Source organism: Phragmites australis, chromosome 5, assembly GCF_958298935.1.
Source record: "Phragmites australis chromosome 5, lpPhrAust1.1, whole genome shotgun sequence".
Classification (NCBI taxonomy): Eukaryota; Viridiplantae; Streptophyta; class Magnoliopsida; order Poales; family Poaceae; genus Phragmites; species Phragmites australis.
In genome coordinates, this window is record NC_084925.1 from 3,795,232 (window position 1) to 3,811,064 (window position 15,833).

Genomic DNA, 15,833 nt, shown 5'->3' on the forward strand with positions numbered 1-15,833 from the left:
TGGTCAGAAATGAAATGCGTGATCGGGCGGGCTTCTATATCATGAGTCAACGGCAGGCGCCGTTCAATGGCGTCCTGACTGCCGCATGGAGCCTAGATCGATGCCCAGCCAGGAGAAGATTGTTTGGAGATCCATCTTCTGTTAATTCCAAGCCACAATACCTGGCCACACGTCAAAACAAACACGCACCCAAATAATTCCCTCCTCCCTCGAAGATGTGTGCTCTGTGTTGTCTGAAAATGCTCTGGTTTGGTTTGGTTTGGTTCGCACTTGGGAGAGGATGTGGGCTTTGGATTTGGTGTTGAACGGGCATGAACAGACGAACGGGTGCTCTGTTGATCTCTCCATCGAGAGACGCCCTTTGCAAGGTGCCCAAAGAGATGCCGGCCGTTGCACGATTGGATGGGCGCGTCGTGTCCGCTTCTGCCCCCTCCAAATTTAAAGCGGCCATATCTTTCTCGATTTATCCATTTTTGCATATGCATTTAGTTTGTCCGGTTTGATTTCTCTTTTATTACAGATCCATTTCGAGTTATGTATGCTCCACTTCTGCTTCGATTTCACTCTTTGTTTTTTCAACTGGATCTTGGATAAACTGAATAGATAGCAAAATGCCATACAAAGTTAGTACAAAAGAGTATACGGGATCTGTGGTCCTTCTACTGGAACGGCAGGCGTGTGATCCTTAACAACCAGGCCGGATAGGCATAGGAGATAATACATTGAACGAGGCGAAAACAAATTTAGCCAAATTTCATAGTTACCAAATTGTAACTGTACATATGTTTGGATAAAGTAAATTCGATTTGGTTGTCCTACAGAAAAATAAAGTCCGTGAAATTCACATGCGATGGCAACATATGATTTCTTTGCTCACGCAAAGTTTCATTTGGATTGTCTCCGCACTCCTGCATCCAAGCTGAGTATTGCACAGTTCTTGCCAGTTCCTATAAATAACAAACTAGTCATGATCCGTCAGAATTTGCTAGCAGTACGCCGGGGGAGCAAGAGATTTACCACTACAGCACGTGCAACCAAGCAACACGACGGCATAATGTTCATATCAGGCATGAGGCAAAGTAGCAGTGCAATGAACTCGACATATTCACACAACGAACAACCTTCCAAGTGTCACCGTAATACAGCGTTGTGGTTGCATTTATATGTACATGTCCACCAGCTCATTCTAGTGCAAGGTTGACAGAAATCGACACAAGAAACATGTTGAGCAAGGGTGTCTACTCTATAAGCAGAGCCATTGGACGAGTTGATCTGAACTCTGAACCGGCAACACCACTTCAGATTGGCGGGATGTTTGAAAACGAGAAGCCCTTGTAACCTCTGTAAGCATAGTAGGCGATTCTTGTGTAGTAGAACCCGGGGATGAACATTACAATGCCCAATACCATAAAGAAAATTCCTGTTCCAACAAAGAGAGGCAAAAATTCATGTAACTTAAAGCTGATATCTTCATGAAAGCTACTGGAAAGGTTCACATTGCATCAGTATCTGAAAGGTGAATCCAACGTACGTGCAAATTTTCAAACACAAACTGTTCCGATTCTGAATGTACCGCAGGCTCCTAGCATAAACCCACAATCAGACAATACAACTAAAGGCAAGGATATCCTTGGACCTCTCGTTACTATCTATCAATTTGCACACTAGTGCATCCATATGAAACCATAATACATCTCTGTTGCTTGCACATTTCGCTTTACCGGAGATTTGAATACAAAGGTGGCATTCAAATGCCTCCAATTCCAACACCTCGAGATCTGAGATAACTTGTTCTAATTCCCAGTTAGCCATGTGATGTGCATAGTGTAGACCAAAAAACTGTATTTCCCTTCCCATGAATAGGTCACCCCAATTGCCACCCAGCCAAGTAAAGTCATACCATAAAATGAAAACATGTCATACTGGAACTTTAGAACGAGAAATTACTCTATCAATCACAGTCTACTTTAGGCCAAATCCAAGCTATATAATATCCTTATAAATTAATAATTACGAACCAATCAATAGATTATCTCTTTATCTTGTATCTTTACCTTAGTCGCGCAAGCTTAAACCAGTCATCATCGAAATAATCGAAAGACTACTGAGTTCTCATCTCCCAAAATCACCACTCATACGTGGGCACGCGTCAACCCAAGTAAAAATTCCTCAATTTCTGACAAGTGACAACCCTAGGCACAGGACCCTAATCCCACAGCTAAAATTGAGATCTGGAAATAATCAGGCAAATTTCCTAGCACCACGGGGCCCCCCTGAGCGCATACACGAAGGAAATCTAAGCTGCTCGCATCGAGAGAGAAATCTAAGCTGCTCGCATCGAGAGAGAAAGGCGGCTGACTCACCGTGCGCGCGGTCCCCTCCGACGCGGTTGACGGCCATGAGTAGGCCGGCGACCACGCCGAGCGCCCCGAAGGCGAGGAGCGCGGCGGCGAAGGCGATCTCCTTGACGGGTGCGCCGCGGGGGCCCCCGACGGCGCCGCCGACAAGGTCGTCCTCGTCGGAGATGGAGAAGGCGTGGTCCACGTACGCCATGCCCCCGCGGCCGAGCCGAGCTGAGCGGAACCGAACCCAACCAAACCCTAGGGAGGGGAGGAAGGTTAATTGGGGGGCGGATGGATTAGTCCGATCGCAAAAATGGATGCGGGGAAGGCGAGCACGGGAAGGGAGGTCGGGACTGAGAGAGGAGAAGACCGGGCTCAAGCCTCCCTCTATGCGCTACGCAATTCCGCTGCTGCGGCTCCCGGATTTGGTGGATGCGCACGGCTCTCGCCGCTCGGCTGGGTCAACCTCGGCTGCCTCGACGGGCCAGAATGAGCGGTGCTAGGCCGGGTTGTTGGATTGGGCAATAAGGCCTGGTTAGCGTTGGGCTATGCTGGTTAGGTTTGGACAGACACTGGGCCTAGATTTTTTTATTTGTATATTTTTACTTTTGGAATTTGCAAATATCTACGCCTATTTTGAAAATTTACATATCTATACGTCTGTCGCCTGTCCAACGAGTGATAAGAACATGTCGCCTGTTGAACAGGCAATATGGCTACGTGGCCCCATATTTCTACCACTCCACTTATGTGAAGATTGTATATTTTCTGAGTAATCGAACTACTTCGAGAAATTTAAGTTATATGAAGAGGAGAGTAGAAGCCGATATTTTTATTCACAAAGGTAGAAGTCTACGATTATTACAAAGTTTACGGTATATGGTTTTAAATATTACAATGTCGGAGATAGAATAATGATTCTACTACGTGGAGCAAGTATATTTCCCCTTCTCTCATGTACCACTTCACGCTCCTCTACCTTTTGGCGACGCAGGAGAGCTTGATGCATCTGAAGTAGTTCCTCATGCCTATGCAGTTTAGCCTACTGCCTCCTTAAAATGACCTCTAGAAGGCGGCGTTCCTCCTCCCATCTTTGAAGCTACTTAGCCTGCCGCTTACGTTTCTGTTCTCGCCACTGACATTCCTATTGCCGCTCCTAATGTGCCTCTTTCCTCTGGCATGCTTCCTACATCCTGATCTCGTACTCCCATTTGGTTTCGACCTCTCTAATCCATCCCCCATTGAACGATAGCCTCACCACGTGATCCATTGCTTGAAGCACAATGTTGTGGTTAATAAATGTGGCATCAATATGGCGTTAGGAGTATAGTTCAACATATAGAATTGGCTGGTGCAAAAGAGTGAGATAGAGGAACACACCATAAAATCGGGGTCAATTTCAGGACACATGAAGAACCTCCTATCAAAGGTCTCTACATGAAAGGACGTCAACATCAGAGCTCGGTTACCACACAAGCACAACAGACGCTCAGGCCAGTGTGACACCCTAAGGGGGTGGTTTCTCCATGTATCGATGTCATCCACGTAAGATATAACATCACAATTTTTGACATTAGTAAGCAATTAGTAAATAAAAAATTAGCAAAAAATGAAATGATTATACTGAAGTAGTTAAATTAGAATTAGAAGTAATTTAACATCTCCTTAAGTAAATATAACCTGACATTTAGTACAAGGTCTCTAGTACTTTGGTTGTCTCATAGAAAAGCCCAATAAGAAAGGTGATTTAAGTGTCTTGATATGATTCGCTCATCCGCTTGTAATGGTTGGAGGCTGAGCATATCGTATGGGTATAGTGTACAATCTCTACAGAGTGTAAACCTATTTTAATAGCTATATCCACGATCATGGATATGCGAATGTAGAGCCTTTTTGACTAGACTCAGGGTGTGTGTCTTGATGGGTGAGTGTGTGAACTAGATGCCCGTGAGATGAGGTTACTGATTAAATCTGTCAGGATCTGTGTGGTACTAGAGGTACACCAGATGTGATGATAGGGATCGCAGAATGAGGTGTAGCCCCTCTCAGGACCGAAAGCTCCCATATATGACTTGTTACTTGGGTTTGGACTACTTCAAATTGTTTTAAGTTAACAATAGAGAGCACAACTGAGACCTTGCATAAACTGTTTTGCGTTTAAAACTAAACCGTAAAGCCTTGTGCTTGAATTACCTTTATGTATCTATCAAACTCTTGAAGTAGTACAAAACTTGCTGAGTACCTTCCGAGGGATACGGTTGCCGAACAAGACAGGATTTTGCTGTCCTATTTTCATCCCTGGGTCTAGCTATACCCTTGTCCACAGAGTGAAACCCCGACATATCTACCTATTCCAAACCATAAAAAAATCTTCTCTTCTCCAATTTATTTTTAAAATACCACTTATCCGATATATCTACCCACGATCAACAATAAAACTATATTATTATTTCGACTTACAACAAGTATATGTGCACAACAACAAAATATAATAAAATTTAGGTCAAATGTTTTACTCCCTAAATACTCGACCAATTAATCCGGACTATAAATCCTAGATCCAATATTTTACTCTAAAAACCTAGATGTAATAACAGTACAACTATCCCTAAATTAGATATGCTAATATTGCTCTAATATCACTAAACCCTAGACCTAATGCATAACATATGTTTGAAACTAGATCTGATAACTAACCTAACTGGTTTGTAAAAAAATACTAAGATTAAGATCTTTACCTCAAACACAGATGAATTTCGCCAAGGTTTTGCAGCTGTCCCCTCCCCTCCCCTCCCCTACTCTCTCTCTCTCTCTCTCACCGCTGATGGGAAAGGAAGCAAATGGCCACAATGTTCAATGGAGAGGCTGGCACGGCCTTTTATATCTAAGGTTGTCGCCAGCTGGAAGGGTGATAACTTTTCAATGGGCCCCATGGCACCGCGCACGGGCGTTGCGGTCGTTGACCCATCCGACAGGCAACTGGTTTGTGGCATCCAATGCCACCGTGGACTAGTTGTCCAATCTAAGGGTTTTGACTTCTCCACATATCTTTGGACGAGTGACATGAGTATAGATATGTAAAATTTGAAAATAAGAGCATATATTTGAAAATTCCGAAATTAAAAAATATATAAATAAAAAATAGCTGATCTGTTGGGTCAGATGATATGCACTTTGAAGGCTATGTTCATCCGTTTTCTGGACCTTAATTCGGCCCGTTTTCTGGGTGCCGTCCATCTTTGCTCGACGGATGGTGTACGATGGGATGGATTTTGTTTGCTATGAAATTTCTGCGTTCTAAGCATGCCTTTCAACTGCTAATCGTACCAACCAGCTTTTGTGGAGATCAACACACTCTAAGCCAGGCCTTTAATTATGGCTTCATTTGCGCTATGACGGGCAGCCATTGTTGACTTACATTACGTTCAAGTGCATCCTACTTCCTAGTTCCTACCAATAGGGGCCAAGCTAAGTAGAGGTACCGTATGGTGCCAGGTAAATTAGAATTTAAGTAGTAATTATCTTATTTTGATCATATGTGCATCATAATAAATTAAGCTCTATGATTAATATTTATTTTAGATTGTGTATTTTACACCACTATCATTTAACTTCTAACTTCGCCCCTGCCTACAAAGTGTGTTCATCCCTACAGGAGGCTTCTAAAAACAACACTTTCCAGCTTCCAAGCCTTGAGAGCCACTAGCTTTATTTTGCCTTTTGGGGTAAAATTTCTGCTGCATAGTAGTAACTGACATTCTATTGGGCAAAGAGGAACAAAAAAAGCAGCATCATTATTGATGTTATGAGGTGGGGAAGAACATAACTAAAAATAAAAAAGAAGTAAAAAGAGCCGGTAAAGAATAAGACGCCCACCAAAAAAAAAAGAAAGAGAAATGCCTTCACTTATTACCCAAGGCGCGTAAATGTTGGTGTGTCCCTGAAGCAATATTACGCATGCAATGGTGGGGGACATACGTGCATGCATACACAAATTTGTTGTCCAATATATGTCCTCATGCATTAGCCCAAAATGATAAGTCTATGTCCATGTGGTACATATATACTCCCACTAAGCAATTTACACATCTCAAAGGCGCCAAGGCAGCTCGAGATAAGAAGAAGAAACATCATTCATCACGTAGCCGCACTGGCCATAACGCATGACAGTTATATATGCTTGTCTATCGATCGGCCTCACCTATGCCCATGGACACTCCCTTAATTTCGTCCTGAAGCAGGGAGCCATATTCTACGTATAACCTGTCCAGGCCACCACACCTGCCACATTAGGCCGCCGGCCCCTGCCCCTGCCTTGAGCGCACGTGTCGTATGGGCCCTGCTCCACGCGCCCTGGTCCGTGCCTACCCCACGCGATCCTACCCATACGTCACTATAAAATTACTGAATAATTACTGACAACTACTGATACTATTAAACAAAATTTATTATAATTTGGAAAAACTGAACACTACAAAACAACTCCAGAACTATTACTGAACTACTAAATAAATACTGATGACTACTAACGCTACTGAGCAATTTTTCGATGTTGCTTGGAGTCCCCTCTCTTTGCAGCCACAACAAAGTTGGTTGATTTCAACTGCCTTATCTTCACACAAAGTGTTGCTTGAAGAGATCGGTGACGTTCTAAGAGGGAGAGGGGTTAATTATGACACTTAGAACTATTTCGGCTCTAAAAATAACACAAGATAAACCTATATCAAATTTTATCTAGATGTGCTTTAGATCTATCTAGTGTGTCTACTCTACCAATCAAAATGCTTGCAACCTATCTAAGAACGTAAATTGCAAGAATGTAAATACGAAAATATAAATAAGGTAGAGAGAATAAACTCGCTACAAGGATTTTTTCCCGTGGTATCGATGGCATAAATACCACCCCTAGTTCACATTGGAGCTCCACCAAGAATATGCTCCCGGTCAGCAAGTCACAAAGACAAGATCTCCACCCGGATGAGCCACCAAACTATCAAGGCAATGTCTCACCATTAGCCTCTCTTCCGGTTCCTAACCGTCGTGATCACTTCTAAGCTTGAGCCACCGAGGCAAGGGTCTTCGCATCCCCGCACAATCGCCTTGCCGCTGCTCCACACTAAGTTGGAGGGTCAACAAGCTTGCCGGTGAGTCACCAAGAATATAAGGTACCGGCATACCACTTGGTATAAGGTTGGATCACTCGTTGATCCACCCTCTAGACAGCAATCACCTAGCAACACGCCCTCTAGGCCTATAAGCACTAATCACTAACTAATCTTATGCTTAATTACCTTGATAATTGTATTAAACACTTTAGTGGCTTGGATGTCTTCTCAGGTGTACATGAACTTCTCTGGACTCTAGCAAATGCCACACCTTCAAATGACTAAGTGAGGGGATATTTATAGCCTCAAACTCATGTACTAGCCGTTAACCCAACGGTCCAGAAAAGTTGTTAACACCGGATGATCCGGTGAGAACAAGAGTACTAAGATCATATCATCCGATGAGTACATCCTCACAAACTAGCCGTTGGAACTCCACTCAAGCCTCTATGAACATCAGACTCTCCGGTGTATACTTTATCTCCATCACCGAACTATTCGGTGAGTTATCCTGAGCCATCCAAGCGTTTTCTTCTTCTCTATGTAAATTACTTCGGTGAAGACATCCTGTGCACATCACTTCATCATCGGACTATGCAGTGAGTTGACTTTAGCCAAGCTAGCCAATGCAACCCTCTTTGGAAATAATGCTCCGGTGTGCACAGCTTTTATCACCGGACCATCCGACACGTTGAACTTCATTCTACCTCTTTGCATTGTTCATTGTCTGGTGTGTGCAACACATTGATCACCGAACCATCCGATACGTTGACTTCGTTCTTCATCACTTGGCGCCCTGTGTAAATTAGTCCGGTGATAATCCTCTGGTGTGTACAACACATACACCGGACCTTCCAGTGTGTTGAACTCCTTCTGTCCATTTGCACCGTTTATTGTCCGGTGTGTGCAACCCATTAATCACCGACTATCCGGTGCTTTGATCTTCAACTTCAATGGTTGCAATCTTCTCTGGACAAAAATACTCTGGTGTGTATCTTCTCTGATCATCGGACCTTCCAGTGAGGTCTTCAGGCCTCTCTCCCCTTTGTCAAATATGCTCTAACGAGTTCAACACCCAGAGCACCGGACCATCTGGTGAGACAAGTCTTCCCGGGACTTCTCTAATTCAGTCCAACTTTGTCCCGGCTATGGTGGCTTCTTCATATATTGCATCTATGAGAGCTACTAACATATATTCTTGACAAGCATGTTAGTCTCATTAAATATGTTGTCATTAATCACTAAAATCACAATCATGACCTAATAGGGTCATTTTCACTACACTGCTACTATTATTTCTCATCACAAATCATCCATTCACGCAAAGTGTTGATGCTATTATTTCTCATCACAAATCATCCATTCACGGATGATTTGTGATGCATGCATGCATGCATCCATACATAAAGTAGCTTGTCCAGTAGTGTGTGCATGCATACATACACGGATGGTGGCGAAACAAAATCCAACATATACATGTTGTGTGGGCCTTGAGTCATGGATGCGGGCGTGCGTGACTGGGTGTGACAACGTGGCGTGGGGGCACGTGCTAGGTGGGAAGCGTGGCTGGGCGAGCACATGCGGGGGGAGGGGGCCAGTTGGGAGCCAGGCGCGTCTGGGTAAGCAGGCTGGGTTGGCACGTGCGCGCGGGGGCGCATGAGCTGGGCAGGCGAGCGTGAGGATAGGTTGGGTTGGGCTAAACTAGGTGTAGAATAATTATTCTACATCCTAGGTGTACAATAACACTTATATATATATAAGGTAGCACTATTCTACACCCAACTTGGCCCAGCCCACTAGCAGGCCACCTCGGCCCAGCCTGCCCCGCCCCAGCTAGTCGTGTGCCCGTGGTTGCCCGCTGTGCGCGCGGGTGCCCCCGCATCTACTAGCCAAGTGGTGTATCGACTATGCCCACGCCCCGCGTGCCCCTGCCCCCATGCCCACCACATGTTGCCCTCACCCCGTGCGCCAGCGCCTCGATCCTCCTCCACCCGCATCAACTACTGAAAGATACTAGGAACTACTGATAAACTTCTAAACAAACTACTGAAACTACTAGAAACTACTGACAACTAATAATACTAATGACATAAACTATTGATGAATTTTACTATAACTTAAAACTACTGTCGACTACTGCTACTATTGAACAAAACTACTAAATAATAACTACTGACACTATTGAACAAACTGCTGCCAACTACTATCACCACTGGCACAAGCTACTATACAATTTTAGTGTGACTTAAAACTACTAACAACTATTAGCACTACTGACACTACTAAATAAATTACTGATAACTACTAACAACTACTAAACAAATGTACTATAACATGGAACTACTGATACAAACTACTAAACAATTTTACTATAACTTGAAACTACTTAATACTAAACTACCGATGACTACTGAACAATTTTTCTATAACTTGAAACTATTGGACAACTACTAATATAACTACTGACAACTACTAAAACATTCAAATTATAGTAAATTTTCACACTTTTACTTCAAAACATCTGAAACATAGTAAATTTCCAACCATAGTAAATTTAATTTACATCCCATAGTAAATTTTCATACTTTTACTTGAAAACATCCGAATTATTGTAAATTTCCAACCATAGTAAATTTAATTTCCATCATATAGTAAATTTTCATAATACTTAATTTTCATCCTATAGTTTCATCCTATAGTAAATTTTCATACTCGGATGTTTACAATTATCACACTTATTAGCTACCGAAAACCTACTCGGATGCTACAATAACCGACGGGGGAGTGGGTTTGCCTCGCTGCTACTATAACCAACGGGGGAGGTTGGTTGGGCTTGCACTACAGTACCAACAAGGTGGGTTGGACCGGATGCTACAGTGCCGTGAGTATAGATGGCAACGGGTAAAATACCCGCGGATATAGGTTACTTAAACCCGTACCCGCGAGCTTATATCCGTGCCCGCACCCGTACCCGTTACCTGCCACGGGTAAGAAATGCTACCCGCGTCCGCTACCCGCGGGCATCTTATACCCGCGGGCGCATCCGTATGCCCGCTCAAAGCACGGGTTTGCGGGTAATTAGGGTGAATTTATATACCTAAGCTCCTAGATTATACACCTAGTGGTGACTTGAACCCACATGTAACGTGATTGGAGCGGGTTTACGGGTTCACGGGCACGGGTATGCTTTTTTCTTGCCCGCGACCGTTTGCCCATCGGATTTAAGATCAAATCTGTACCCGTACCCGTACCCGCGGGCAAGCATTGAAACCCAAACCCGCACCCGTCGGGTTTCTTACCCGCGGGCACGCAGGTAATTCCTACCCGTTGCCATCTTTAGCCATGAGGGAGTGGGTTAGGTTGTTTTGCTGGTTGGTTGGGTTAGACCAGGTTGGGTGTTGAGCTCTAGGCTGTAAAATACTATTCTACGCTCTCTATATATATATATATAAACAAGCACTCACACACGTACACTATACTCATATCCACATACATCCACATAAATATATCATAGCAGACGTCTAAATAAGATTACAAATATAGAATAATAGTATAGGAGTACAAAGAAACACAAAAAATCTACTTGTGGCACTGACAAATGGGTATCATGAAATTCCAACGTCAATGAGGCCCGAGTATATACCACTGAGATTTTTCTATTAAATAAACTTTCTTTTGCATTTTTCAAAAGAAAATATCCTAAACTGGAATATTTTTTTAGAAGAAAAGGAATAACACTAGCGTCGCCTCGAAGAGCGGTGTTGCAGAACAACGTTGTGTACTACAGAGGTAGCCACAGACATATTTTTTATATAAAAAATCAACGTTGGCTGAGCGTGGGCGCACACATTATATATGGTAGTTTATTTAAAATGATTGTTGGAAATTATTTCTTGTGAGTTGGTGATAAACTTATTTAAATAAAAATATCGCTGTTGAACAATTATAGGTGGAATTTCGTATGACCTGCACGTATTCTAAGGGTGGAACCGGGGGTCACTAGGTGGGCCAATGTCCATCCAAAAAATTAGAATACCCTATATCCTCCTGGCCCAACTCAACTCCAAGCCTGAAGAATTGCTCGGCTCGCCCACGCCTAGACGCCTGAGTCGGTGAGTCCCGATGCCTTGCTCGCCCTAGCCGCCTCACTGCGACATCACCCACGCGGCCACGCCATCATCGCCACCACCGACCACTGGGGCACCAGGCTGCTCTCGGCTCTCGCCGTGCTCACACCATGCAGACTACCGCTCTCCAGTGCTCTAGCCCTGCCGTGATCGGTGACCCATTGACTTGTGCTGGTGCTGCGTCCTCCGTGGCTCGCCGGTTCCACGCCTTCGTCAGCTACCGGGAGCCCCTAGTAGCCAGTGCCCCATGTCAGCACACCCCATCAATTGTCGCCTCCACAGGACTGCACCTGCGCCCCCATGCCATGACCCCATGGTGGCATCAGCACAACCCAGTGCACGTAGCCCCGCACAACAAGCAACCACAATGCTGCAGAGTGTGCCCTCCGCCCCTCCCCAGATATTGTAATCTGTCTAATTAAGGAGACTCAGAAAGTTAGAAGTTAGATAAGAGTTCTTTTTCTGTCAGGTTGTAGCAAAAATGAACCTATTAGGTTATAATTGTGATTTTGATGATTAATGATAATATAGTCAATGAGACTAACATGTTTGTCAAGAATATATATTAGTAGGTCTTATGGATGCCATACATAAAGAAGTCACCACAGTCGGGACAAAGTTAGACTGAATTAGAGAAGTCCTAGGTAGATTTGCCTCACCGGATGGTCCGATGCTGTGGATGTTGAGCTCACCGGAGCTTATTTGACAAAGGGGGAGAGAGGCCTGAAGACCTCTCCGGAAGGTCCGATGATTAGCAAATATGCTCACCGGAGCGATTCTTCTAGAGAAGGGTGTCGTGCTGAAGAATGAAGGTTAAGCCTCGCCGGATAGTCCGGTGATCAAAGTATGGTAATATTGTAGTGTTTCTGTCCAAAAGGTAGAATTGAACAACCCACAAGATAGTCCGGTGCTCAGAGGAAGATACACACTGGGGCATTTTCACCAGAGAAGGGTGTAACTGTGGAAGATTGAAGATCAACACGCTGAAAGGTTCGGTGATGAAGCAAGGCTACACCGAAAAATACACCGGATAATGAATAGTGCAAAGAGATAGAACGAACTTCAAGGCATCGGGATAGTCCGGTGATAAAGTGATGTGCACCGGATGTTTTCATCGGAGCAATTTACACAGAGAAGAAGGAAAGGCTCGATGGCTCAGGATAACTCACCGGATAGTCCGCTGATGGAGATGAAGTACACCAGAGTGTCTGGTGTTCACAGAGGCTTGAGTGGGGGTTCCAACGGCTATTTTGTGAGAGTGTACTCACCGGATGATCCGGTGTTAGTACTATTGTTCTCATCGGATTATCCGGTGTTAACAACTTTTCTGAGCCGTTAGGTTAACAACTAGTGTGCGTGTTTGAGGCTATAAATACCGTCATTTGAAGGTGTGACATGCTGCTGGAGTCTAGAGGAAGCTCACACACACTTGAGAAAACATCCAAGCCACCAAAGTGTTTAAAGTGATTATCTAATGTAATTAAGCATAAAATTAGAGAGTATTTATTGCCTATAGGCCTAGAGTAAGTTCTAGTTAGGTGTTGCAGCTTGAAGAAGGGATGAATGAGTGATCCTAACTTGTACCTCTTGGTACATCGGTGCCTTGGAGTCTTGGTGACTCGCCGGCATCTTGAGCTATAGTGGCTCAAGCTTGTTGACCCTCTGACTTGGTGTGGAGCAGCGACAAGACACGTGTACTTGGACGTGGAGACCTTTGCTTTGGTGGCTCAAGCTCCGAAGTGATCACGGTGGCAAGGAACCGAAAGAGATGCTAGTGGTGAGACCTTACCTTGTTAGCTTGGTGGCTCATCTGGGTGGAGACCTTATCTTTGCGACTTGGTGGCTCAAGAGCCGTGACCGGGTGCCGATCCAGAGCATATCCTTTGTAGTGCTCTAATATAGACTAGAGGTAGTATTCATACCATCGATACCACATGATAAACATATTTGTGCCGAGTTTGCTCTCTCTATCTTATTTACGTTTTCGTATTTACTTTCTTGCAATTTACCTTTCTAGATATGTTACAAGCTCTTTTGATTGGTAGTGTAGACTCACTAGATAAACCTAGAGCATATTTAGATAGAAATTGATATAGGTTTATCTTATATAGTTTTTAGAGCCGAATAGATTCTAAGTGTCCTAATTCACCCCTAGTACGTCACTGATCCCTTCACAAGTTTATTGGCAATCCTAGGCTTGTACTGATGTAGGTTTGTACTTGTTTCATACTTCATAGTTCATACTAAATTATTGATTTGTTTGATACGGAATTGTTAATAGTTCATACTGTTTGATACTGATGTAGGTTTATACTGTTTGTTTGTTTGAATAGTTAATACTGAATTGTTTGATACTGAATTGTTGATCTGTTTCATAACTCTTGTTCATACTGAATTTCTTTCGACAATTTATAATTTATATTCATGTAAAACCAACTGATACTCTTGTTTGAACAATTTGTATTGCATGTTGCTTAATTTGAACCTTAATCTCATTAGCCTTGTGATATAATATGTGTGTATGTGATATGTCACGTTTCTAAGAGGATAGATGCATGCTTCAATATTTGTTACTAATATGGGAGTGACTAATAACTATCTGTGATTTATATCTCACAAACTTTTTAGTTTTACAAAACGAACACATATGATGGTCATTCACAACTTAACTGAACTTTCTGTCACATCCTTTTCCAGAAAATACAGCAGCAGTGCTATAGTTCAGCATAGACAGAATCATTGAATCCCTGCAGACATGGCCCTAGAGAATTCAGATCTGAGTGGCATTAACCACCTTTTCTCTCCAGATCTATTCTTCTGCCCGGCTCCTCTCTGAATTGCCCTGCCCCTGCTCATGCATGCATCCCTTTTTAGGTATCAAAAGGACCAAGCCAAGAGGACACCCTTTGGAAGTTCTGTCAGTCTCCTTTCCTCTCGACCCATTACCTGCAAGTTCCTCCTTCATTCTTTCTCTCATTTCGTAGATCATTATACTTGATTTATATGGATAAATAAACGTAACAAACCATATAAGTAAAATACAAAACTCAAGTAATAACAACACACAAAACATAAGAGAATTCAGTTAGCTGATCTCAATAGCTTGGCCTTGGCATCCGATGGTTTAAATATATGGTTGTACTCGAGTTGTACTCAAATGGTTGTACATGAAGCATTCCCCAAATGAAATCAGTTGACTTGCAGGTTCAAAGGGTCAAGAGCCATGACACACAGTTCTCATGTCATAACATAACATTCAGCTAAGCAAGAGGACCCTGAGAATTAGTTAATCCTCAGAAAAATCATCTGTCTCTAAGTCCATTTTGCACTTTGCTGAACTACATACTAGTAGGGACTACGGGTTAATCAGCAATACATGCATATACAATTTGGTTATTCAAACCCCAAGAAACTAGAGTAAAGTAATCTAAGCAAATTATGCTAAAGTAGCTGCTAAACTAAATTAGACATGCTGTGGTCATCGCTTCAGCTCTCCTAGCAAGCCAAGAACTGGGTGGACGGCCAGGCGCCATGAACGGCTTCACTGCATGCACGTACTCGACTGATGAAGCAAAGGAACACGCATTGTACGTACGCGCGAGCCTGTTCGTCAGCGGTCAGCCCACGACGTGCACGCGGATCTTCTTGCCTGCCGGCGGCCGGCACGCCAAGGCGGGCCGCGCGACGAACAGCGCGGCGAGGTCGTGCGGGACGGCGATGAACCACCGCGGCGCCGCGCAGTGGCGCTGCAGCTTCCTCTTGGCCGGCCTGCTGGGCTTCCTCGGAGCCAGCGGGCACACCGACGGCGCTCGCAGCACGTTAGACGCCGACGTCGGCGTAGCGCAGCCGTCGTCGTGGCCGTCCAGACGTGTCATTGCTGCGGCGCCCGCCGCTGCCGTCGTTCGGATCGGCGGGAGCTGGGTGGAAAGCAGCTCGAGCTCGAGGCCCATCAATTAACCGGCGAAATAATGCGGTGGTGTGATCGATGGCAATGGTGGCGTCGGCGCTCGTGGAGGAGGCAAGCAGAAGCAAGGTAGGATTGTGCGAGTGGAACTTAAGTAGACGAGAGCCGAAGATATGGAGTGAGGGCGAGGGAGCAGGCGTGGAAGGGAGCAGGGATGGCAGTGATGATGGCGACGATCGAGGAGTGAGAAGGGGGAGGAAAAGTAGAAGAGAACAGAATTATATTGGGGGAGGCAGCCTGCACCCTGCAATGGAAAAGGTTTTGATGAGAGAGACTTGTGATGGAAATGATTGTG

The 15,833-nt window shown here is 44.2% G+C and overlaps 2 protein-coding genes across 3 annotated transcripts; both read right to left on the minus strand.

The window, feature by feature from the left end:
* Positions 1-1,086: 1,086 nt before the first annotated feature.
* On the minus strand, positions 1,087-2,768 carry LOC133918470 (uncharacterized). 2 transcript variants are annotated; one of them, XM_062362356.1, is made up of 3 exons: positions 2,679-2,768; positions 2,364-2,600; positions 1,087-1,420 (listed from the first exon to the last, which is right to left on the minus strand). In XM_062362356.1, the coding sequence occupies exons 2-3, from the start codon at positions 2,551-2,553 to the stop codon at positions 1,299-1,301; spliced, it is 312 nt and encodes a 103-aa protein (XP_062218340.1). In that variant the 5' UTR covers positions 2,554-2,600; positions 2,679-2,768; the 3' UTR covers positions 1,087-1,298. The 2 variants fall into 2 exon arrangements, with proteins under 2 accessions (XP_062218340.1, XP_062218339.1); XM_062362355.1 differs by having other exon boundaries at positions 2,364-2,763.
* A 12,423-nt stretch (positions 2,769-15,191) lies between these two features.
* LOC133917382 (uncharacterized) lies at positions 15,192-15,718 on the minus strand. Its single transcript, XM_062361285.1, has one exon. It carries the CDS (start codon positions 15,522-15,524, stop codon positions 15,192-15,194), a length of 333 nt encoding a protein of 110 aa, XP_062217269.1. The 5' UTR covers positions 15,525-15,718.
* Between the last annotated feature and the right edge of the window lie 115 nt (positions 15,719-15,833).